We start from the raw sequence: 25,242 nt of genomic DNA, 5'->3' as shown, positions 1-25,242 counted from the left end.
TCCTTCAGACAGTTACGAACTTAAGCAGATTCTTTGCAGATGTACCTGTGGCCTTAATTTTGTCTTCAAGTTCTCCGACTAATGTGACAAAAGGATCATTCCCAATTCTCCCGGATCAAGCCAATTTTGACATACCTGTCCGGAAAAAAAAAAGAAAAAATCAACTTGCCTAACAACTTCCCATGTTGCCTTACACTTACTTGGCTTACTTTCTAGGTACCTTTGACATTCTGCTTTCTTGATTTGTAGGAGCTTAACTTCATAATACTTTTTACTTCAAAGATAAGCACTGTAAACCATACCCCTCCAGTCAGTCCTCACTTTCATATATTTGATGCAGTATGCACATGTTTTTTCTAATTTATGACAATTCTTTTCTATAAAAATTAACTTCTTTTAATTTTAGCAGTATCCATGCTGAACAACTGTCTACTGTATAACCATAATCCACTTTTACTTGTCCATACCACACTGTAGCCTTTTAGATGACAATTCCTTTTACCGGTAACAAGTATGATTCTTTGAACAAACTAAATTCAGACCAGGGAATGAGGGTGAAACAAATCAAACTTTACACAAACAACCCGCATTGAAAATGGCTCTGATATAGTGGTTAACACAGCCTCGTTATCAGGCTTTTTATGTCCTAGTGGTCTCTTCAAAGGTTTACTAGTGTCACAGACTGCCTGAAATTATTTATTTATTGTGGTTAGAATAATACTGTTTGACACTGAAACCATGAATACACACTTCTGACTTGTAACCTGCACAATTTTATGCTATGATATTACATGAAAAATGTTTGTGTGCATAGAGATTCTGTGCAATGTTACATACCCAATGATTATTTGCTTTAATCATGTAAGATCTGGTCTTACTGGAACGAGTGTGTGGCATCCTGCAGCATCTTTTCAAATCTATATTGAGTCACAAAAAAGTAACAACATGACTATTCACTTGATCACTGCAGACAGAGAACTTGAGATGTGCCATGGAATAATCCGTAACTGTGTCTGTCTTAATTTGCGGTGGGCAGGGATGGGTTTATCAAATTTAAATAATAATAATAAAACAATTCTACAAAATGTAATTCTTAAAATAGATTGGAGACTTGTGATACACTACCTGTTTTACATTTGTAAAAAAGTAACTGTTCTGAAAATCTGAGTAACAGGCTGTCCCCAATCAACTGATAATCTTCAAAACATGGCTGAAAATAAAAGTAAAAATAATAAAAATCAATGACAATATTTTGTTTTTCTAGTGCAATGAAACACAATTCTAAAGCGGTCATCATACTGCATGTATACTGATGCTTTCACCAATTCAGTAAGTACATTGGCTTACCGTTTCCCTTTTTTAACAAGTGTTCAATTCAGAATGAAGCTAAACAATAAAGAAATAACAATATTTGTGAAAGGAGCAACACCAGCTTGCTAAATTTGAGGGGGGAAAAAAAAAAAAAAAAAAAAAAAAAAAAAAAAAAAAAAAAAAAAAAAAAGCTTCATAAAAATGAAGATGGCTTATGGAAGACGACAAAAATAGCTCAAAATCTGTACTTTATTTGTATGCAGATTAAAAAATTCAAATCTGAAACTGTGCAACATTACCATTTAGAAGTAACTGTAGGCCCCTCGCCAATGTAGCAAGTAACCATTAACACTGTTGTTGTTCTTTATTTTTTTATGTGAAATGTTTTAGTAGTTGTTGCAGCATATTGTGTTCAATAGTACAGTAGTATGTAAAATACAAATAATTTATGGAGTAAAGTCTCATATCTGCCATCTACATGCGAAGACACATTGATGGCAGAGACCGTGGACATAGTAGGTTTGGTGACTTTGCCAAAAGTGGCAGTACCTATTTCTCTAAGATATACAGTTCACAGATGATGCTCATTTCTATATGAAAGGAGAGATAAATAATAAAATACTGGTCAGATGTCTACTTGGACAGATCTACCTAAGATAGATAGTGCATCGAAAGTGATGATACAATGTGGACTATGGGCTTTTCATAATTTTTGGACATTTCTTCATTTAGGGTCCACTAAAAGCAATCCATTACTTGCAATTGTTTGACAATGTGCTGCTGTCTCTGAAGAATGGATATTTCCAACTTTCTTCCAGTAAGACAGTGTCTCACCTCGGCTACAGCCTAGCTATCCAGGCATACCTCAATACGCAGTTTTCTTCATGTAATTCTCTATTTGTCTGATATGTCACATGACTCCCTTTCCATCCAAAAATTATGAGGTGCACCTTAGATGGCCACCACGTTGGTAACAGGTAACACTTAAGTTCAAAATAACTATGGCAAACGTGACATCATTTTGGCATCGCGTGCTATATTGAAGACAGAAAGAGTTGTCTACTGACTTTCTCGATTGTTCGCTCCATTACACGTTAATGATGTTTGAAACAAAACTACAGCCTTCGCTTCAGAGCGAACTGGAGGTTTTCTTTACTGTGTGGTACGTTAATTTCGAAACTGCTTTGTTTATAAATGTGTCAATTATTTTGTTTTGTTTTAGGGTGCAAAAACAACAGGAGCCATATGCACTCATGTCAAAACTATAGAACACAAAGGGAGAAGAGTTAAAAAACGACTACATGTCAAGCCTAATCAATGTAATAGAAGACAGCTAAAAACAGGAACATGGAGAAAGGGCTATAAAGTACACCATAGAGAAACAGAGGTTCAGAACTACAAATTAAATGGCCTTCGCCATTTTGCTACGACCGATAAAAAGTAAAATGCGGTCGACAGCCTGCGCATCGTTCTCTGAAACGACCGATAACTTAAGATGGCAAACTCAAGTGGGAATGTAAACGGTTAAAAAAAGGGGAATTCCATCAGGAAATGGGGGACAGTTAAAATTTGTGCGCAATGTGCACTAAGTCGTGGGGGAGCGTCACTTATCAAATGGTGATGGCCAAAAAGGCAGTACCCTATATGCAACCTAGTTAAAATGACCTCCTCCCAGCGGGAGGGCCGAGAGGAGGTCATCCAAGATGCTGGAAGAGGCTTAATAATCTGGAGCTTATTCCCTTGAAGGGTGGACCAATGACGATGCCAACGTGATACCACCTCCTGACAGGTGGCAACACAGAGATCATTGGAGTGAATATAGGAACTAGTGGGTTGAGCTACGAGGACTGCAACCTAGGCAGCAGCGTCAGCAGCCTCGTTTCCTGACAGACCGACATGACTAGGAACCCACATAAACATTACGGTGGCTCCATCGAGAGTGAGCAAGTGACAGTTTTGCTGGGCCTGTTGCACTAAGGGATAGGTGATATACAGCGCACAGAGGCTTTGAAGGATGCTGACAGAGTCTGGGCAGAGGACACAATTGAAATGCCTGTCGCTGGATGTACTCTGTGGCCTGATACGGGGCGAAGAGCTGGGCTGTAAATACTGAGCAGTGTGCCAGAAGCCGATAACAAAAAATGTCAGTGTTCTGATGACGACAAATGAGTCGTCGTCAATGTTGACTGGTGGCCAATGCTAAACAGAAAAACATAAATCACAGCAGGTTTGTCAATAACGTTGATAAGGTGCTGGCTGCATGGTCTGGATCTGCAATGACTAAAGTAATTAGAAGTCATTGGTAAAAAATAATATACGTTGTACTTAACTGGTTGTGCAGGATTCTTCTTGGCTGCATACATATAATTATAAACAGATAGCTATTGAGGCCTCACTTAGGACACATGTTACTAAGTGCCTTGTTAGAGGTAGCTTCCTATCAGCTGAAGGCTATGCTACTTTACTACTTGACATCCTGAGCAACAGTGGACGAGAGCTCACTAGGAACTTTATACAAGCCACGGAGCTGGTCGTGACTCGCGGGTCCAATGGTACTAATACGGACCACGGTTGATAACTGCAACCCCTAACAAGTGAGGTATCAAATGTTGATACCACAGTCAGCACCAATGACGAAGGCAGACCCAACACCACGGTCAGTTTCAGAGCCATCAGTTTACACAAAGCTACTATTGCGAATTTCCATGTGAAGGTCATGAAACTGAACGTGATACTGGAATACTGCTCTAAGGAAACAAATGAAGGCTAAGGTGCACACTGGCCACTGCGCGAACCCAAGGTGGTGAGGGGTTCACAGCCACCGGGAAAGTTGCAGGTAGCGTGAAATGAAACTGCCGGAGCAAGTGCCGAAAGTGGACTTCAGGACATAACAGAGAAGAGGCATGCGCTCCATACTGGCGATCAAAGGAGTCATCGAAGAAGGAGGCATAGGATGATGGCCACGCATGGCAGACAAACAGCACGCATATCCTGCGGAGGAGAAAGTCACGGTGGTAGGACAGTGTTAGTTCAGCTGCTTCGACATACAGACTCTCAACCGAGCTAGTGTAAAGGGCGTCAGTGGCCAAATGGATGCCACGATGGTGAATAGTGTTGAAACAGCGTAAGAGACAGGGACGTGCAGACACATAAACAAAGCACGCATAGGTTTGTTTTGAACGGACAAGGGACCAGTACAAATGGAGGAGGGTGGTTCAGTCTGCACCCCAGGAAGTACCATTGAGGACATGTAGGACACTGAGAGACCATGTACAGCAAGCTGCCAGGTAAGACACGTAGGAGGACCAAGAGAGTTTCCTATCAAGCATCAACACCAGGAATTTCATAGTTTCAACGAACAGGAGAGCAATAGGCCCGAGATGTAAAGATGGTGGGAGAAACCAATTGCACCGCCAGAAATTCATACAGTTTTGTCAATGGATAAACGAAAGCCACAGTCGATGTTCCACAAGCAGAGATGATTGAGACATTGCTGAAAACTGCTCAGTGACACACGTTTGTGGAGAACTGAAATACACGGCAAAATCGTCAACAAAAGGGAGCCGGAAATGCCCAGTGGAAGAGAGGCCATTGGAGGGTTAATGGCAATAGCAAAGACGACGACACTTGGGAAGGAATTCTGGGGCACACCGTTTTCCTGGATGAAGGTACCTGACAAGGCAGAAACCACACACACCTTGAAAACTCAATCTTTTAAAAATTCCTCAAGGAAATGCCACAGGCGGCCACAAAAGCCCCCACGTGCAGAGAGTACGGAGGATATCAGTTCTCCAGCAGGTGTCATATGCCTTCTACAAGTCTGAAAACACGGCCACAGTCTGAGATTTCCACAGAAAATCATTCATGAAACGGGTGGACAAAGTGAGGAGGTGGTTAACTGCAGAACAGTACGCTCAAAATCCACTCCGTGCAGTCGTTAATAAATTGTGAGACTCGATCCGCTGTACCAGCCAGGCATGAATCATACGTTCCATCACCTTGCAAACATAGCTGGTGAGGAAGATGGGGCGGTAGCTAGAAGGAAGGTGTTTGTCCTTACTGAGCTTAGGTACGAGTATGACGGTGGCTTCACGCCAGCATCCTGGAAACGTGCCATCTGCCCAGATGCGGTTGTACGTATTAAGCAGAAAGTGCTTGCCCGCAAGAGAAAGGTGCTGCAATATCTGAATGTAAACAGCGCCTGACCTTGGGGTGCAGGATTGGGATGAACTGAGAGCAATATCTAGCTCTCTCATGGTAAAGACACCATTGTAGCACTCATGATTCTGAGAAGAGAATGGTATTGCCCAAATCTCCAACACTCATTTCCGATGGAGGAAGGCAAGGTTATAGTGGGAAGAACTTGAAATTTCTGCAAAATGGCGTCCAAGATGTTGGAGGTAGCAATAGTGTCCACGATGACATTGTCTGCTACTGTCAGGCCGGAAATTGGGGAATAGATCTTGGTCCCAGAGAGCCGTCGGAGGTTGGCCCACATAACAGAGGAAGGGGTGGAACTGTTAAAAGAACTAGTGAATGAAATCCAGCTAGCTTTTTTGCTATCCCAAAGAAAGCGATGACACTGTGCACGCACCTGTTTATAATGAATGCAGTTTGCCATCGTAGGACAATAGTTAAAAACTCTACCCACGAATTGCATCAGGTATGCCTCAGACAACCAAAGGGCTGGGATACGTCATGGTAAAGAGGAAGTGAAAGGAATGGAACATTCTGCAGTGATAAGGATAACATTTGTAAGATATTCCACTTGGTCATAACAACTGGGGAAATCCTGTTCTTCTGTTCTTCGAAGGTCACCATGGAGGAGTGAAACAACCAGTCAGCTTAGGTAAGCTGCCATTTGGGTGTGCACGCAGGAGGGTAGGAGTCAGCAAATGGATAGCACACAGGAAATGGTCGCTCAAGTATGTGTCAGAAAGAACAGACCACTCGAGACGATGGGCAAGATGGACAGTGCAGAAGGATAGGTCCAAATGGGAATAGGTGTGTGAGGAGTCTGAAAGGAATGTGGGGCCTCCTGTGTTAAGGCAGAAGAGGTTAAGTTGATTAAGGTCAGCCAAGCGGGCAGCTCTCTGACTGGTCCTGGGAGAAACCCCAAAGGGGACGATGCGCATTAATGTCACCGAGTCGCAGAAAGGGGTGAGATAGCTGCCAAATAAGCTGGAGGAAGTCGCCCTGGTGATGTCAAATGATGGTGGGATGTAAATAAAGGGAAAAAGTCAGGTGAGGAAGAAAAAGGCGAACTGCAACAGCTTGAAGACAGGTAGTCAGGGAGGTGGGTTGACTATGAACGTCATCCCGTATGAACAGTGTGACTCCCCCATGAGATGGAATGTCAAACTAAAGGGGAAGGTCAAAACAGACTGGGAATAAATGCAAAAGCTCAAAGCAGTCATGAGGGTGCAATTTTGTTTTCCGAAGGCAGTGTACAAGGGGACACTGTGATTCTAAAAGCAGCCGTAAATCCTCTTTGTGGGATCAAAGGCTGTGAATGTTCCATTGGAGGAGAGTCAAGATGAGGAAAAAATGAAGGTGTGTCACCTTGGCTGCTGTGAAGACTTGCTGCTACAGGGCACAGAGGGAGGATGATCCTGCTCCATAAGGTCCACAAAAGCATCAGATTTTTTGTGCTGTAGGTCTGTGGAGTCCAACACAGACAAACGGTTAGTGGTGTGCATCGGCAACACTGAGGTCAGCCAGACGAAGGTATCACGTGGCGATACTGTCGAAACGAATCTTCGAGTCGGCGAAGGAGAGACCGTTTGCCTTTGTTGCACTTCTTAGAGCCTTTCTGGTTAGCAGAGGAAGACTCAGGTGTTGGTTGGCTGGAGTGACACAGGAAGTCTTCCCGGGAGTACTCCTCCTGTTCTTTCCAGACTGCCAGTTGTGTAGCTGGTGGCTTTGCACCTCGAGGTGAGAGTTTGATAGTTTGTTGCACAGCTGGATGAGAGGATGGTGATGCTACCTTGACACTAGGCAATTTCACAACCTCAGAGCTGAATTTGAGGTTGCATGTCTGCATGGCCGTGTCCAATGGAGCGAGATGTAGCAAGAACAGAACTATATATAAGTGCCAGACTGTAGAACGCAAGGTTTGCGACTATCCAATAACTTGTGAGCGACTGGGTAAGGCACTGTTTCCTTTACCCGGATCTCCTGGACAGCCCGCTCATTGAGGTACACAGGACAATCTCAAGAGGAGGTGGCTTGCCTGTGACATTGCAGTTGATACAGCAGGGAGAAGAAGGTGGACAATTGGTCTTGTGAGCATCCCTACTAGAGGTTACTCATTTGGCTGCGTGTTGACAAGACATTCTATTATGGTTGAAACGATGACACTGGTAGTAGTGCATCGGGTTCAGAATGTACAGCCGGACTGTGATAATTTCGTAGCCTGCTTTGATCTTGGATGAAAGCACCAGTATATCGGAGGTGAGAAAAAGAATGCAAGTGGGCACTAAGGAGGAATCTAACTTTTTCATCACCCGATGGACGGCAGTGACACCCTAATCAGAGAGCTACAATTGGATTTCGGCCTCAGTCAGACCGTCATGGAGTCTAGTGTAAATAACACAACGGAAAGAATTCAAAATTCTATGAGTCTCAACACGAATTGGATAGCCGTAGAGAAGTGATGCAGCAAGCAGTTGTTATGCTTGAGAATCATTAGTAATCTCCAAAAGCAAACTTCCATTCTGTAAACGAGAGCAGGATTTCACAGGGCTGGGAATTGCATCAACACCTTTCTGAATAATCAACAGATTTACTGTTGCAAAGGCCTGACCATCTTCAGTACGTGAAACTACAAGGAACCGTGGTGCCGCTGGAAGGGTCTTTGAATCATTAGCGTCATTCCATTTACGTTTTGTAGATGTTGATTGTAAATATGATTGGCTCATTGCGAGAAAATTCCCCACAGCTGATCCATAAACTTGACAACCTCAGTCCAGATGAGTCAGAACTAATATCTGATATTGACGGAGAATGGTTGAACAACCCCTGCCCCAAGAGGTGTGGACAATGAAGCGAAGGACAGTGAGTTTATGAAAACAGGCAGCTTTCAGACGACAGATGTGGGGCAACCAAGTAAACTTGTTGTAAGAAAGAAGGCACGAGAAATGGAACTGGGGGACCATGGTCGTGTTGGGCATGGAGGTATATCTTCGAATTAGGATGTAGCATAGTACAGAAATGGAAATGCACCGCTCTCAACTTAAGGGAAGAGAACTGAAAATGGTGCGAGGGTATCCACACAGAAGCACGCCGGATGGGATTCTGAAGCTGTAGCTCCAGGGATCACCAAGTGGGAGATAGCCCAAATACTAAAATCATCCATATACAGAGCAGGGCGTGACCTTACAGTCCAGAGAAGGCCAGAAGTCCATTAATAGGGATGAGAAAAAGAAGGACACTTCAAACGCCACCCAGTGGAATGCCAATCGTCTGTTCAAGTAACTTGCAGGGGAGTTTGGTCAGGCTGATTGGCCGGTAACTGTCAGGAGACAACGGATCCTTGCCGAGCTTAAGGAAAGGAACCACAATAATGCCTCTCTGTTGAGAAGGGAAAATGTCTTGGAGACAAATACCATTAATCACCTGGAGGAGATAGTGTCATCATGGAAGATTAAGGTGTCCAAGCAATTAGTTATAGTGGGTGGAATCAGGGCCAGGGACTGATCTGTGGGAAGAAGAGACTGCCAGAAGCAGCTCCCATTCAGTGAAAGGTTCATTCTAGGATTCCACTTGACAATGGGTAAAACATAAGCGAGAAGCTTCAGGTTGCTCTTTCTGGAGGAGGAAGGCAGCTCAACAGGAAGCTGATGGGAATGCCATCGTAAAATGGGTCGTGAGGTTGTCCTTGACAACTGATGGATCTGCACAAAGGCCACCTGGAAGGGCATGGTCTGGAATGGAAGACTGCTACTGGCAACTTTGGAGGGTGTGGAAGTGTATCCAACATCCATGACGAAGGGACAGGAGAACCTAGGGAGGAGACAAAGCATTCCCAACACACCCGCTTGCTCTGTTTTATTAAGGGCTTTTGGACAAAGGCATCTAAAGGTAATAAGACCAGCACAGGACATGTGCCACTTAAGAGGTTGCAAGGCTTGACTACGATCGTGGACAGTGGTGGCAATGGCCGTTCTCCACCACGGATCTAGCTGACTGCGAACAGGGCTCATCGAGCAGGCAACGGTAATGCCAGCACCACGAGTTACCTTATCAGACAGATCATGAATGACTTCATCAATACAACCTGACAAAGAAGATGTAAACATGACCTAAGGAGTTATACAGAGGCCAATCAGTGTGATGGAAAGTCCAGTGAGGTAACCTGGCCATCGGGAGGCAGGGAGGGAGAAGTGGATGTGGAGTGAGCGAAAGACCAGCATTTTCGGAACCCAACAGGAGCAAAATTTGTGAAAATTTAAGCAATTTGTGGCAATCTCGTGCAAACTGGTTTTTGAAATTTGTGGAGACTTTTCAAAAGTGCCGTTCATTTCCATGCATTTTCTCATTCACTTCCTCAACCAAACCATCAATGACAACAGAAGGTCGCCCACTCCTCGCTTCCTCATGAACACTGGTTTGTCCATCATTGAATTCTCTCACCCAGTTTCTCACCATTCCAGTCATTACATATTTGCCTCAAATCTCTAGACGTTGATGATGAATTTAAGCTGTCTCAACGCTCCTTGTGTTCGAAAACCATATTATAGAACACACTTCGCAGTCGGCGGGCTCAGATCTTCTGAAATATTTTCAACAATCACTAACAAATGCAAACACAACACAATCCAGCTGTAATGGTGTCAGTGGAAAGACAATGAGCCAGAGAGAGAAGCACGAGTGTGCAGAACTGTGACACTAGTGCTGCTGCAGCAGTAGAACGAAACGGTATTTATTATTCGGACAAGCTTTGTATTACATTAATAAGAAGGTCCCAGAATCATTTAGAAATGTGAAGATGCATTAAAAATTTTTGGGAACAGCAGGACTCTCAACTACTTTCCGCTTAATTCAATGCCCTATGTTTGCCTAAACTTTTGTGAGCTTAGTGTTTTACCCATTCCACACCTACGGACAACCCTATATTTTACATACGCTGGTCACATGGTTTATATCAATTTCAGCTGCAAAAGCTTGCCTGAGGATGATGCAAGGTCTAAACTAGTTGCAACAAAAATTAGTAGTATTTAATAGCAGTTTTTGCTGACACATAAAAAGATGTGTGTGTATGTTGCTGATATCCATCCTCTATATTTTCAACCTTTCCGTTCCAATCCTGCTACTTACATCCATCATTACGCACATTCTACTTACCTCCACATACCTCCCAGTGTATAATTCTTTCTTTAAGGTACTGTTCTGCAGCTTCCTAAATTGTTGACATTCGGCTGCAGAAAGAGACACCATCTGCCGCTCATCCTGCTCCTTGGCTGAAGAAGAGCCTGACTGAAATAAATAGAACAGAATTTATATGATCAGTTTCAGTTAACACAGAAAATTCTTTGTATTTTGTGAGGTAACGGGTGAGTTGAGGTGTCCTGGAAATATTCTAAGTTCTGAGTTGGCATGGCCGCACAGGCCGCTCGGCAAGCCGGGGCCCGGCAGGAAACACGTGGTGTCGAATGTTAGCCGGACAAGAGGGGTAGCCCCAGCGCAGGGTCCAGGCCGAGCACATGGCTGGGAATTCCTTCAAAAATGGTTCAAATGGCTCTGAGCACTATGGGACTCAACTGCTGTGGTCATTAGTCCCCTAGAACTTAGAACTACTTAAACCTAACTAACCTAAGGACATCACACACATCCATGCCAGAGGCAGGATTCGAACCTGCGACCGTAGCAGTCGCACGGTTCCGGACTGCGCGCCTAAACTGCGAGACCACCGCGGCCGGCTGGGAATTCCTTGGTGACAGATTGTCGATGAAAGAGACTTGTATGCTGTGAGTGCCAAAGATGGCGGACTTTGTGAAATCATCATGGCAGACATTTCACAGTTCGTATAGAAATTAATAGTAGCCAGATGTATCATGATACCCCACAAAGAAACATGTACATTACTATTATTTGCACGATGATTCTGATGGTGTAATCAGATTTTCAATATTTTTATTAGTTTAAAGTTTAGTATCTAATGATAAATTATAGAAGTACCACCCAGCAACGAATTTCCAAAATCAAAACGGTTCATCCGATTCTGTCGATCGACATGTCTTTAGAAAGCTATCAGTGTAAACCAAAATTGGTATAAATTACAGGGATGTGGCTCGAATAGTACATGAGTTATTGGAGGTCAAAGTGGCCGATTACTATCGATCGCATCAGGACATAAGTATTCCACAGTTACGCGAAGAAATGGTAGCAGCATGCTTATGAATATGCTATTCATGAAGAAATTGATTAAATGTTTACAGTGTTATAGAAAGCACAGAGACATTGGGCTACTGGCCTACCTTTTGTTCTATTCCTTTTATATATGTTTATTTAATTTGTTTATGTATTTAATAATGTGTGCTAGAGTGTGTTTATGGCCCAGCCACAGGAATATTTATTTAATTTCAAGTTATTTAAATGTAAATCCAGTATTTAGTATGCGTTTCATTATGTTTGTGAGTGAGCGTTGGCTTTAAGTCAGGGCAAGAGCGCTCTAGCCAATCACAGGATTGTTTCCGGACAGGACACGGGGAGTACTGGACAGTAGGGTGCGACGGACGCATGGTCGCTTGAGAGACTTGGAGTGTGGAGCGGCTTGTGCGTAGTCCCGAGAGATAGAAATACTTCGGAGTGTGGACTTCGGAACTTGTGTGATTTCCAAGGTTTCTACAGTGAAGATGTATGCGTTCAGAAGTGAATATCTCAGGAACTATGTTGTCGTTCATAACTAATTATGTGCAGTAGGAATCTATTGTTTCCATGTTATTCAACTAATATTTTATTTAATTGCTGGACCATTGACACCAATAAGTGTTTTGCAGAAATATACCACATTCTCAAAAGTACTTCTACTATTGTACTCATGATTTAAAGTCATCAAGATAGTGCCAGCAGACTTTATTTATTGCAATCTTTTATTATAAATTTCTACGTTACATTCGCGATTGCCGAGTGATAGGAACCTTCGACCATTCGCTTCATGTGCATATTCATATTGTATACTGTGGACTCAGCAGTATTTGGCTTGTAATGTGGCAACTACGTATCCCAGCCCCTAAACAACGAAACCAGCCAAAACTTTTAATATTTCAACTCTGAGTCAGAGGGTACATAGTTGAGGACCATCACATTATTTCACTTAATTTGAAAGCCTGCAACCTGTTAGTGCTCGATTTTAACAGTCGATGAAATATTTTCTGAAATTTGGTATGTATATGTTTGTCTCAACTACCTTTTAGTCTGTAGATGACTTGCCCTGCATCATTCAGAACCACACCACTCAGTGTGGGTAATGCCTATTAAATTTAAATGTATTACCTACTGTACAAAATAAGTTTTCTGTATTTTGGTTATTTAGAATGATTCACGTCCTTGAACACCTCCTCACTGCGGACTGGTTGGTCGATTTGTGGGAAGGGAGTCAACAGCAAGGTCATCAGTCCTGTCGGATTAGGGAAGGACGGGGAAGGAAGTTGGCCATGCCCTTTCAAAGAAACCATCCCGGCACTTGGCTGAAGCGATTTAGGGAAATCACGAGAAACCTAAATGACGGCCAGAAACAGCTTTGAACCGTTATCTTCCAAATTGAGAGTCCAGTTACTATGAATGTATCTCTAGAACTGAATGAAATCCGCTTTCAGCCACATAATTTTTATTTTTGTGCAATGTATTTTGTGGCTGAATGCAAATTTTAATCAAACTGAAATGTCAATCATAGTCATGGCCACACACTTTTCAATCTACAGTTACATCTACCTATTCATCTAAATCTATACTCTGCAAATCACTGTGAAGTGCATGGCAGAGGGTACATTCAATTGTACCAGTCATTAAGGTTTCTTCCCTTTCCATTCATATATGGAGCACGGGAAGAATGATTGTTTGAATGCCTCTGAGGATACTGTAATTATTCTAATGTCCTCACAATACCTACATGAATGACATGTAGGGGGTTTTAGTACATTCGTAGAATCATTATTTACAGCCTGTACTTGAAACTTTGTTAGTGGGCTTTCTCTATCTTCAAGAGTCGCCAGTTCAGTTTCCAGCATCTCAGTAATGCTTTCCCACATACTGCCCTTTTCTGTATACATTCAATATCCCCCTTTGGACCTACTTGGTATCACACACTTGAGCAATATTCTAGAATGGGTCACACGAGTGATTTGTAAGCAATCTCGTATGTAGACTGATTGCATCTCCACAGTACTCTACCAGTACACCGAGGTCTGCCTCTTCTATTACCAACAACTGAACCTAAGTGACCATTTCGTTTCATGTTGCTGCTGCTGCTGTTGTTGTCGTCGTCATCGTTGTCAGTCCAAAGACTTGCTTTGCTGTGTCATCTGAACAAAACACAGCCAGGACAAAAGCACTACAGGTCCAAAGATGTGAGCTGGTGCCAGTGCCATAGAAACTCGCCACTTGCGCGAGTTCCACCAGTGCCACAGGCGGCACTGACGACGAAGATATCGACTTTGCCTCGGCCAACTGCCAGCCGGACACAATATGTCAATGACCGGATGACAACGGACAGAAGCCTACTTGGAAGATAGAAGAGCAGCTCCTGCCCACTTGGTTACAGATCATCGTCCAGGGCTGACTTAGACAGGGAACATCGTTTAGTGAACTTACAAGTGAACAGGCAGTTGTGAATTGCATTTTCTATGTACTGTGAAGTTTACCTACAATTATTTGCACTTAGCCTTTGAGGGTCCTTTGTTTGTGTTGTATTACAAGTGGTGTTGCAGACTACACTATTCAACAAGCTACAAAGATAAGTAAACCCTTTAACTCATGTGTGTGACTGTTACTAATTTGTTGGAGTGTTGTACAACTTTAGTTCTCTATCCTGTTCCCCGACTCTGGGGTATGGCTGTGTAATAGTGGCAGGGAGAAATTGTCTTAGCTGCGTACTACACCAGAAGCTGTTTCATGAACTCAAAAACTCAGCCTACTGTAATAACAGTGGCAACTCAGCCTTCATAGCAGTATTGACAAGGCCTTTTCAAAAGGCTTGATGCAGCTCTCCATGCTACTATATCCTGTGTGAGCCTCTTTATCTCCAAATAACTACTGCAACCTATATCTTTCTGAATCTGCTTACCATATTCATCTCTCGGTCTCCTTTTATGATTTTACACCCCACACTTCCCTCCAATACTAAACTGGTGATCCCTTGATGTCTCAACAGACCCCTTATTTTGGTCAAGTGGTGCCGCAAAATTCTTGCTTCCCCAATTCTATTCAGTACTTCCTCATTAGTTATATGATTGACACATTTAATCTTCAGCATTCCTCCGTAGCACATTTAAAAATTTTCTATTCTCTTTTTATCTAAACCGCTTATTGTCCATGTTTCACTTGCAAACATGGCTACACTCCAGACAAATACTTCAGAAACAAATTCCTAGAAAACTAAGTGTCTCTGTTCCTAATCTGATCCCCTCAGTATCACCTGAATCAATATGACTACACTCCATTATCCTTGTTTTGCCTTTGTTGATTGTCATCTTATATTCTTCTTTCAAGACACTGTCCATTCCATTCAACTGCTCTTCCAAGTCCTTTGCTGTCTCTGACAGAATTTAAAAAAAATGGCTCTAAGCACTATGGGACTTAACATCTAAGGTCATCAGTCCCCTAGACTTAGAAACTACTTAAACCTAACTAACCTAAGGACATCACACACATCCATGCCCGAGGCAGGATTCGAACCTGCGACCGTAGCGGTCGCGCGGTTCCAGACTGTAGCGCCTAGAACCGCTCGGCCACTCTGTCCGTCACAGAATTACAATGTCATCAGCAAACCTCAAAGTTTTTATTTTTTCTCCCTGAGCTTAAATTCCTCCTCCTAATTTTTCTTTGGTTTCCTTTACTGGTTGTTCAATGTAGATATTGAAAAACACTGGCGACAGACTACAATCCTGTCTCACTTCCTTCTCAAGCACTGCTTCCCTTTCCTGTCCCTCGACTCTTATAACTGTCACCTGGTTTCCATACAAATTTTAAATAGCCCTTTGTTCCCCGTATTTTACCCCTGCCACCTTTAGAATTTGTAGGAGAATATTCCAGTCAAAAGCTTTCTCTAATTCTACAAATGCTATAAATATTAGTGTGCCTTTCCTTAACCCATATGCTAACATAAGGGGTCGTGTCAGTATTGCCTCGTGTGTTCCTTCATTTCTCTGGAATCCAAACTGATCTTCCCCAAGATCAAGCTTCTACCAGTTTTTCCATTAATCTGTACAAATTTATGTTAGTCTTTTGAAACCATGACTTATTAAGCCGATAGTTCAGTAATTTCCCTACCTGCCAGCAACTGTTTTCTTTGGAACTGGAATTACTACATTCTTCTCTAAGTCTGGTATTTCACCTGTCTCATACATCTTGCACAGCAGATGCAAGAGTTCTGTCATAGCTGAGTCTCCCAAGGCTATCACTAGTTCTGACAGAACATCGTCTATTCCCGTGGCCTTATATCCACTCAGATCTTCCAGAGCTTTGACAAATTCTTCTCCAGTATCGCATCTTCCACCTCATCTTCATCTACATCCACTTTCCATTTTATAATATTTCTTCCAAGTTCATCTTACTTGTAGAAACCGTCTATATACTCCTTCCACCTTTCGGATTTCCCTTCTTTGCTTAGGACTGGTTTAACATCAGAGTTCTTGATATTAACACAGCTGCTTCTCTTCTCCCAAAGGCCTCTGTAATTTTCCTGTAAGCGGTATCTATCTTTACCCTGGAGGAAAATGCTCCAAAATCCTTACATTTGTCCTCTAGCCATTCCTGCTTAGTGATTCTGCACCTCCTGCCAATCACATTTTTTAAATGTTTGTATTCCCTTTCGTGCTTCATTTGCTGCATTTTTAAATTGCCTCCTTTCATCAATTAAATTCAATACCTCTTGTTACCCCAGGATTTCTACTAGACCTTGTCTTTCACCTATTTGATCCTGGGCTGCCTTCAGTATTTCATCTCTTGTCTTATACTGTATTCCTTTCCCCTGTTCTAGTCAACTGTTGCATTCTGAAACCTTCCAGCATATCCAGATCCCTTACACATATACAACCTTCTCTCGTGATTCTTATACCAATTGTTAGCATGATTAAATTATGCTCTGTGCAACATTTTACCAGGCAGTTTCCTCTTTCATTCCTTTCCCCCAGTCCACATTCACCTACTATTTTTCCTTCTCTTGCTTTTCCTACTATTGAATTCCAGTCCCCCTCCACTAATAAATTTTCATCTCCCTTAACTATCTGAATAATTTGCCTTATCTTATCATACATTTTTTCAATACCTTCATCATCTGTGGAGCAAGTTGGCATGTAAACTTTAACTAAAGTGGTGGGCATGGGGTTTGTGCATATTTTGGCTACGATAAGGCATTCACTGTGCTGTTCACTGTAGTTTACCCGCATTCCTATTCTCTTATTCACTATTAAACCTACTCCTGCATTACCCCTATTTGACTTCGTATTAATAAACCTCTATTCACCTGACCAGAAGTCCTGTTCCTCCTACCACCGAAATTCACCTATTCCAACTATATCTAGTTTCAACCTATCCAGTTCCCTTTTTGAATCCACTAACCTACCTGTTTAATTAAGGGATATAACATGTTCCGATCCGTAGAACACCAGTTTTGTTACTCCTAATGACAACCTCCCCCTGGGTAGTCCACACCTGGAGATTTGAATGGGGGACTATTTTACCTTTGCAATACTTTACCCAAAAAGGATGTTACCATCATTTAGCCATACAGTAGAGCTGCATGACCTTCGGAAAAATTACAGCTGTAGTTTCCCCTTGCTTTCAGCACAGCAAGTCTGTTTTGGTAGATGTTACGAGGTCAGATCATCAATAATCCAAACTGTTGCCCCTGCAACTACTGAAAAGGCTGCTGCCCCTCTTCAGGAACTACAAGTTTGTCTGGCCTCTCTCGACAGATACCCCTCCTTTGTGGTTATACCTATTTGTGTCACTGAGGCACACAAGCCACATCACCAACGGCAAGGTCCACGGTTCATGGGACGAACTATTACACCCAGGCATTTGATGAATTGAAAGATCCTAGTTGTGACTTCTCAGTATTAAAGTCATAGGATAATACAGTTTTTTGTTTTTTGAGGAACACAATTTTATGTTTCTGAACATTTAAAGCAAGTTGCCAATCTTTGAACCACTTTGAAATCTTATCAAGACATGAACAGCTAAGATCCCAACACATTTCCCTGGGGCACACCCAAAGTTACTTCTACAGAATATTATTTATCTAATCTAATCATTAAATTTGGTTACTAATGAACCCACTGAGCCACCAATCCTGTCACAGATGCAACTTCAAACTTATGTATATCACATATTTCTATTTGGTTTTTCTTATTAACATTACAGATCATTCTTGCTTTATTCTTCAGGTGTGTTATTTGAACAATTTTAAGAAATTGACAAACAGAGGGGAGGAACTGAATAAAAGGTGAGTGGCTAGTGTTGAGAGGTGAAATACTAAAGATTGCAGAGGATTAAACAGGTAAAAAGGCAAGGCCTAGTGCAAATCCTTGTATAAACAGGAGACGTTTAGTTTAATTCACGAAAGGAGAAAATATAAAAATTGCAAATGAAGCAGGAGAAATGCAATATAGCCACTTAAAAGGAAGCGTCAGAAAATGCAGAATGGCTAAGCAGGGATAACTATACGACAAATGCACAGCTGAAGATGTATGCATGACTAGGGGAAAGATAGATCCCACATATATCAAAATTAAAGAAAGCTTTGGAGCGAGAAGCAGTTGTATGGATGTAAAAAGCTCAGTACTAAGCAAATAATGGAAAGTTGACAAGTGTAAGGAATATATAACAGGACTATACAATCAAAATTAACTATAAGACAATATTATTCAAAAGGAAGTGAAAGTAATTGAAAATGAGTAGGGAGTAATGATTATGGAAGAAGAATTTGATTAGAGTACTGAAAAGACCTCTGATGAAAGAAAGCCCCTGAAGCAGACATTTCCCAGAATCATTGAGCATAATGCAGGATATATAAGACAGCCAAAATACACTCAGACTTCAAAAATGTTCCAGAGAAGGCAAGTGTTCACAGGTGTGGATGCTACAGAAACATCAGTTTAATAACTCACTTGTGTCAAACACAGACACAAATTATTTACAAAAGAATGAAAAAAGTGGTAGTTTTCGACCTCTGAGAAGATCAGTTTGGGTTCTGGAGAAATGTAGAAACACACAATGCAACACTGGTCCAATGACTTGTCTTAGAAAATAGACTGAAGAGAGGCAAAAATTACACTTATAGCCATCTTAGGCTGAAGCTTTTCTGTCTGTGTTTGCTTCAAATACATTTCTTTCCGCATTGAGCAAAATACAATATTTTCTTTTCCTTTATTTCCAAGAAATATTTTGTTGAAGTTTCATCATCGTCATCATCAGTGGTGTTTCATTTTCCTTCTATTAAATAGGAAAAATGCTCTGTCCTACTTATACACAAATAAATTTGCACTGTGATGACAGTATTTACAAATTTGAAAAACAAATGAAGTTTGTATAGATACTGTGGTTTTCCTGGGTTTTTATGTTCTTTATTGCACTTGTTTTCTTTCACAGTTTGTCATCTGGAACCATATAGAACTTAATGTAGAAAAGTTATTTACTTTGAAATTTTACGACTGGAAATGTTACGGTCAGGCCAAACATTAACTAATTCTATGCGGAGCAGAGACAGACAGTTGTAAAAAAAAATCACACACACACACACACACACACACACACACACACACACACACACACACACACACACACACACACACACAGATATATACATTTCCTTCCACACTGGTTATCGTAACATTCCCAGTCGTAAAATTTCAAAGTAAACAACTTTTCTACATTAAGTTCTATGTAGTAGCAGATGACAAACTGTGAAAGAAAACAAGTAGCATTTTTAGATTTAGAGAAAGCTTTTGACAACTTCGACTATAGTCGACACGGGGTAAGAAGATCTCCGACAGCTGGCAGTGCTGTTATCACCTTTCAGCTGTGAAGTGCAAAGAGCTGCAGGAGAAGACAATAGTGTTTTATACAGCTCCTGCAATGATGAGGTGTTACCACAGATACATTTACAAACTCACGTTACGTCACTGGTGCGACTGGCCCACTGTAACTATCAGGGATCTTCTGATGCCATCTCGACTACAGACTTCATTATTTGAAATTCTGAAGGAGAACATGAGTAAAATGTAGTGAGTGGAAAGTTAGTCACAACTTGTGCAGAAACCAGGCTACAGTTATAAGAGTTATAAGACAGATGGGAAGCGCTGGTTGAGAAGGGTGTGAGGCAGCTTTGTAGGCTTCACCAATGTTGTTCAGTCAGTACACAGAGGAACCAGTAAAGGAAATCGAGGAGTGATTTGGAGAGGGAATTAAAATTCATGAAGAATAAAATAAAATTTTTGAGGTTTCCTGATAAGACTGTAATTATGCCAGAGATGGCAAAGGACTTAGAGAAGAGTTTATAAGATGAATATTAACAAAGGTACAATGAGGATAGTTGAATGTCATTGAATCAGGCAATGCTGGAAATGAGGTACTAAAAGCAGTAGACAACTTTTGCTATTTGGGCAAACAAATAAATGATGATGGCCGAAGTAGAGAGGATATGAAATACAGACTAGCAATAACAAAAGCTTTTTCAAAAAAAGGGGTACTTTGTTAATATCAAATATAAAGTTAAGTGTTAGGAAATCACATCTAAAGATATTTGTCTGGAAGGTAGCCTTTTATGGAAGTGAAATGTGGGCAATAAACAATTTGAACGAGAAGAGAGTAGATGCTTTTGATGTGTGGCACTACTGGAGAATGCTGAAAATTAATTGGCAGATGTGGTTACTAATGAAGAGATTTTTAACTGAACTAGGAGAAAAAAAATTGGAAATAGAGAGAAGCATGGGGGCAAAAGTTTTGGGAAGAGACCAAGGCTTGATTATTGTAAGTTGGTTCAAACGACGTAGGCTGCACTTGTCATGCAAAAATTAAGGGGCAAACACATTGTAGACTAGTGTGGAGGGCTGCAATAAACCAGTCTTCAAGCTGGCCATGACATGAACATTTAAATTATAGATTGAGCAGCAGGCAGTCACATAAACAGAGACCTGAATGTGGTAGCTGTAGGCAGGAAATTTTTCTTCAGTAAACACACACCAGTGCCTACCTGTTTTCTGACGGACACATGTTTGTGACAGAGCCACTACATTCCATTTGTTTATGTGCCTATTACTGCTAGACACATCCACTATACAGTTAGTGGTTACAAAGGGATATTTTCCCAGTGTAAGTGCCACAGCTGCATCATATTTACAAATAATAACATTTTTGTGAAGCAGTTATTTGGGGCATCATGATTTATTCCACTATCAAATTCAGCCCGGTAGCCATTTTCAAACAGTTATGAAATGCCTTAGACTTTATGTGTAAAAATAAATTGACATTGATGTCAAAGTTCTGACACAATGGTTGTTCCATATTAGCTGTGAAATGTGAGTCAAGGCACTGCGTAACATTTACACCAGCCTACTGTCATCAATTGTAACATGACAGAAGGGTGGCTGGGTGTGAAGAATGTGGTTCACTGCAGAAGATGGGGTGGATGTGCAGCAGCAGAACGATGTCCCAGTGAGGATACAATAACTTCTTTATTACTACATTACTAATATATACAACTTGGACCCCACTATGTAATTGGTTGTGGACAGGCAATTAACAGGTCTTTAATTAATCCAGACAATTCATATAGTCATTTGAGTGTGTTTCCATCTTCACACAGTATTCGAGCATAGTAATGGCAGGCAAGATACATAGCATAAGGTAGAAGTGAGCTGCTCGGGAGACAGTGCGCCGAGCTGGCATCTTCGGTATGACAGCTTCGTGCTTACAGCGACGGGCAGGCACTGCTTGCGGCATTCTGCAGAGGACAAGGTTTGTGACGTTGACCAGGACAGCAGGCTACGGTGTCCCAGTTGTACGTTTACAGCATTGCCCAGAGTTACAGTGTGGACGTATGCTGAAGATAAGCGGTCGGCTGCCCGGCCTATGCAGGCAGAGGTCCATCATTTATGGCCCGGTGGCAGCAGACTTACTGTGGCTCCTCTGACTGACACAGCCTGGATGTCACATACTGCCCAGCCGTTCAAATGCTGACTGGCTAGTTCGAGCAGACTTAAATGCCATTACAGCTCACCGACTTTGTGGGTGGGGCAACATCAGTGTATTGCACCAAATTACCTAGAATGAAGGCAATGACAGCTGTCTTAATTGGCAGCAGGTCATGTTGCAGTTTGTCCTGGATACTGCCCCAGTTTTCCTAGGTAGATAGCAGTGACGTGGAAGAAGTGAAAATGTTCTCAGCTTGAGGGATGTTGACTGGCACCTGGCTGACTCCAGTATGTGGCTTATTCACCATCCTTGTGCTCTGTTGCTATCTTAGTGCTCCTTTTAACTTCCTCCCTTTACACACCAAACTGTGAAAATAGGCACCAACAGATGATGTCACAGCACCCATTAATACTGCTAGTCAAGTCCGACAACTAGTGTCTAATGTTCCTCCTTAGGTAAGTGAAGAAACTTGTGCAAGACATTTGGATATCAGTTTTACATACCGTAATATTCTTACTTCAGATTTCTGTGTCATAAATCTTTTCTGACCTTAGCTGCAATTCTCCAGAACATTAGGTTATAATGTCAAATCAATGATGAGCTCATCAGAAGTGGAGCACAAGATGTGAATAGCCACTGTAGGGGATAAACCGGCTGTGAGCTCAATGATGGGACAGAGTATGTACAGCAGACTTGCCTCTAGGGCATTAAATAGGAACCCTATAACAACAGAGCGAAGAGGGAAGCTGCCGACCTACTGTTTTCAACAAAATTCATAGTAAATCAACCTGCTGTAAAGCAGTGCATTATTTAAAATATTAATTTCTTAGTAACACCTACAAGAGGGAAAAGAACTTACTGGGAAATGACTAAAATACAAGGGTTGTACAAATGGTGTATGTGATCTAACACACTATAGTAGGCCCTTGTAATACAAAATTGGATACATCAAAAACTCAGTTAACCCTTACTAGCTATTCACTCCCTGCCAAATTACACTGAAAAATCTATTGTTTAAACTGAATTTCTAATTCTTACTACAAATTAAAATTTGGTCCTGACATTACATATTTCAAATCTTATTCTTCACTTGAAATGAATAAGTATGTACATACATAGTGCTGTCCACTACAGTATTTTCTGTTATGCATTTCAAATCATTTTTCTCAATAATGTACTGTACTGTAATTCTGTAACAATGGCCCAATCGTATGTTTGCTGCTCACATGTCACTTTCATAGCACAACACACGGGTGGGGGGAGAAACGATTTGATCTGTAGACAACACACAGCACACAACACGTGACAGTCCAGACAGCTCTAGTACTCTGTTTGTGAACAGTGAATGCATTCTTTTCCTTTTGCTCCACCACTCTCAATATGCCGCCAAAACAGAAGCAAGCTCATAACGAATCAATGCTACAAGGGAAGCAGCAGATTCTATATTTTGTCAACAGTGGAGAGCAGACTAAAACATAGGTTGCAAAGCACATTCAGGTTCCAAAGAATACTTTCTCATTAGCATTAATTTTAAGACAGACAACAGACTCATGTCTGGCAAGTTGTTCATTTAGCAGCAATAGCAAGCACATGAGGCTACCCAAACTTCAGTATGTGGAGAATTCCCTGTCTGAATGGTTCCAACACATGCGCTCACAGCAAATTCTGTTGTCTGGCCCACGCTTCAAGAAAGTGCTTGTGAAATCGCCAGAAAAAATGAATTTTTTGGTTTGTGTGTTCTATGGGTGGTTATGGTGTTTTCAGAAGAGGCATAAGATTGGTGCTGTCAGTGCCCATGGGGAAGTACACAGAGTAAATAATGAAGATTCCCATGAGGGGACAAGGGAATTTCAATCCAAGTTCTCTCATATGTATCACCCAAAACATAAGTTTAATATGCATGAATCTGACATTTTCTATAACTTTAAGCCTGAAGGAGACACTATAGGTGAAGAACAAAAAAATGTTCTGGAGGGAAATGAAGCAAAGGGAGACTTGCATCATAACTCAGACATTTCTTGAGAAGCACTCAAACTATTGGTGACCGGAGAATGAAAGATCTGCCACACCACTATGAGAATAAAAATAAAGCATGGATGACCCAGTCTCTCTTCTGTAGCTGGCTCTTGAAAGTTCAACAATAAGTGGCTGTGAGGAAAAGTATTTTGTTAATTTTGGATCACTGCTCGGCACATCTGTTCGACCACCTGGAACTTCCGAACAAAGAAATTGACTTCTTACTAGCTAACACCAAGGGCCATCTGCAGCCACTGGATCAAAGAATAAAATTCCTCAATCGAGCATAATTACAGATGCTGACCTGTTAAGGCAACCATCAGTGCAATCAAATTACAAGAAACATTTCTGTATTGGAATGTTCGCAAGCTATCAGCAACATATCTAGTGCTTGGGATGAAGTTACAACAGAGAAAATCTGTTTTCAGGAAGACCTGGACAGCAACCGATAATTCCCTGGAACAGAACAGGAAACCAACGGTCCAACATCTGAACTTACTCATGATGTAGATACAATTTTGGATTTGATGCCACTCTCGTACAGGCTTTCAACACTTGGTGCCCTCTTGTACTGTCAGTATGGAAGAATGGCAGACTGTAACATCTATGCTGCTGAAGAACCAGACATTGGTTCTGCTGATGATGTGGAAGAGTACGATAATGCTTTACTTCTGAGGAAGGTATGACACTGCCACTCCACTTTGAAGTTGCAGCTGCAGCTGCTGGTCTCTAGAGATTTGTTGCCACTTTTGATGTACCAATCGAATTTCAGGCTGTTCTGGATGTGATGTCTTCAGAGTGTGCCAAAATATTACAACCAGCAGTCCTAGAAATAACAATTAACCATTTTTCTGGTTCATATTCATGTATAAAAGTAAGACATGTAAAAGATAAGAATTTTTTAAAAACAAAATCTGTACCGATTAAAACTTGCCATGTTAAATAACAGTACATTTTAGTGTTTCTTAAGATTATCAGCTGTTGTGTTACAAGATGCACCAATTCACTGGGTACAATACATCTATACTCTGCAAACCACTGGGAGGCGCACGACAGAGGGTACGTCCCATTGAACAAGTTATCAGAGTTCCCTCCTGTTCCATTCATGAATGGAATGCAGGAAGGATGATCGAATGCCTCTGTGCGTGCAGTAGTTATTCCAATCTTATCCTCACGATCCCTACGTGAGCGGTACCTAGGGGATTGTAATACACTCCTAGACTCACTATTTAAAGCCAGTTCTCGGAACTTTGTTAACCGACTTTCTTGGGATAGTGTACGTCCATCTTCAAGAGTCTTTCAGTTCAGTTCCTTCAGTATCTCTGTGACACTTTCCCAAACCTGTGACCAGTGTTGCTGCCGTTCTCTGTACGCATTCAATATCCCCCGTTAGTCCTATCTGGTACGGGTCCCACACACATCAGCAATATTCTAGAACTGGTTGCACGAGTGATTTGTATGCAATCTCTTCTGTAGACTGATTGCACTTCCCCAGTATTCTACCAATCAACTGAAGTCTGCCACATGCTCGATCCACGACTGAACCTATGTGATCATTCC

The 25,242-nt window shown here is 41.6% G+C and overlaps 1 protein-coding gene across 2 annotated transcripts in view; it reads right to left on the bottom strand.

The window, feature by feature from the left end:
* Positions 1-25,242, bottom strand: part of LOC126210315 (uncharacterized) — a 141,044-nt gene that overhangs the window by 84,646 nt on the left and 31,156 nt on the right. For both annotated transcript variants that reach the window (XM_049939512.1, XM_049939513.1), the window contains exons 2-3: positions 10,657-10,788; positions 1,126-1,210 (exon numbers count right to left, since the gene is read on the bottom strand). In XM_049939512.1, the coding sequence (XP_049795469.1) occupies positions 1,126-1,210; positions 10,657-10,788 (217 nt within the window). The remainder of the gene's footprint in view (positions 1-1,125; positions 1,211-10,656; positions 10,789-25,242) is intronic.

Source organism: Schistocerca nitens, chromosome 10, assembly GCF_023898315.1.
Source record: "Schistocerca nitens isolate TAMUIC-IGC-003100 chromosome 10, iqSchNite1.1, whole genome shotgun sequence".
NCBI classification, from domain to species: Eukaryota; Metazoa; Arthropoda; class Insecta; order Orthoptera; family Acrididae; genus Schistocerca; species Schistocerca nitens.
This window is presented reverse-complemented; position numbering and strand designations above follow the sequence as displayed.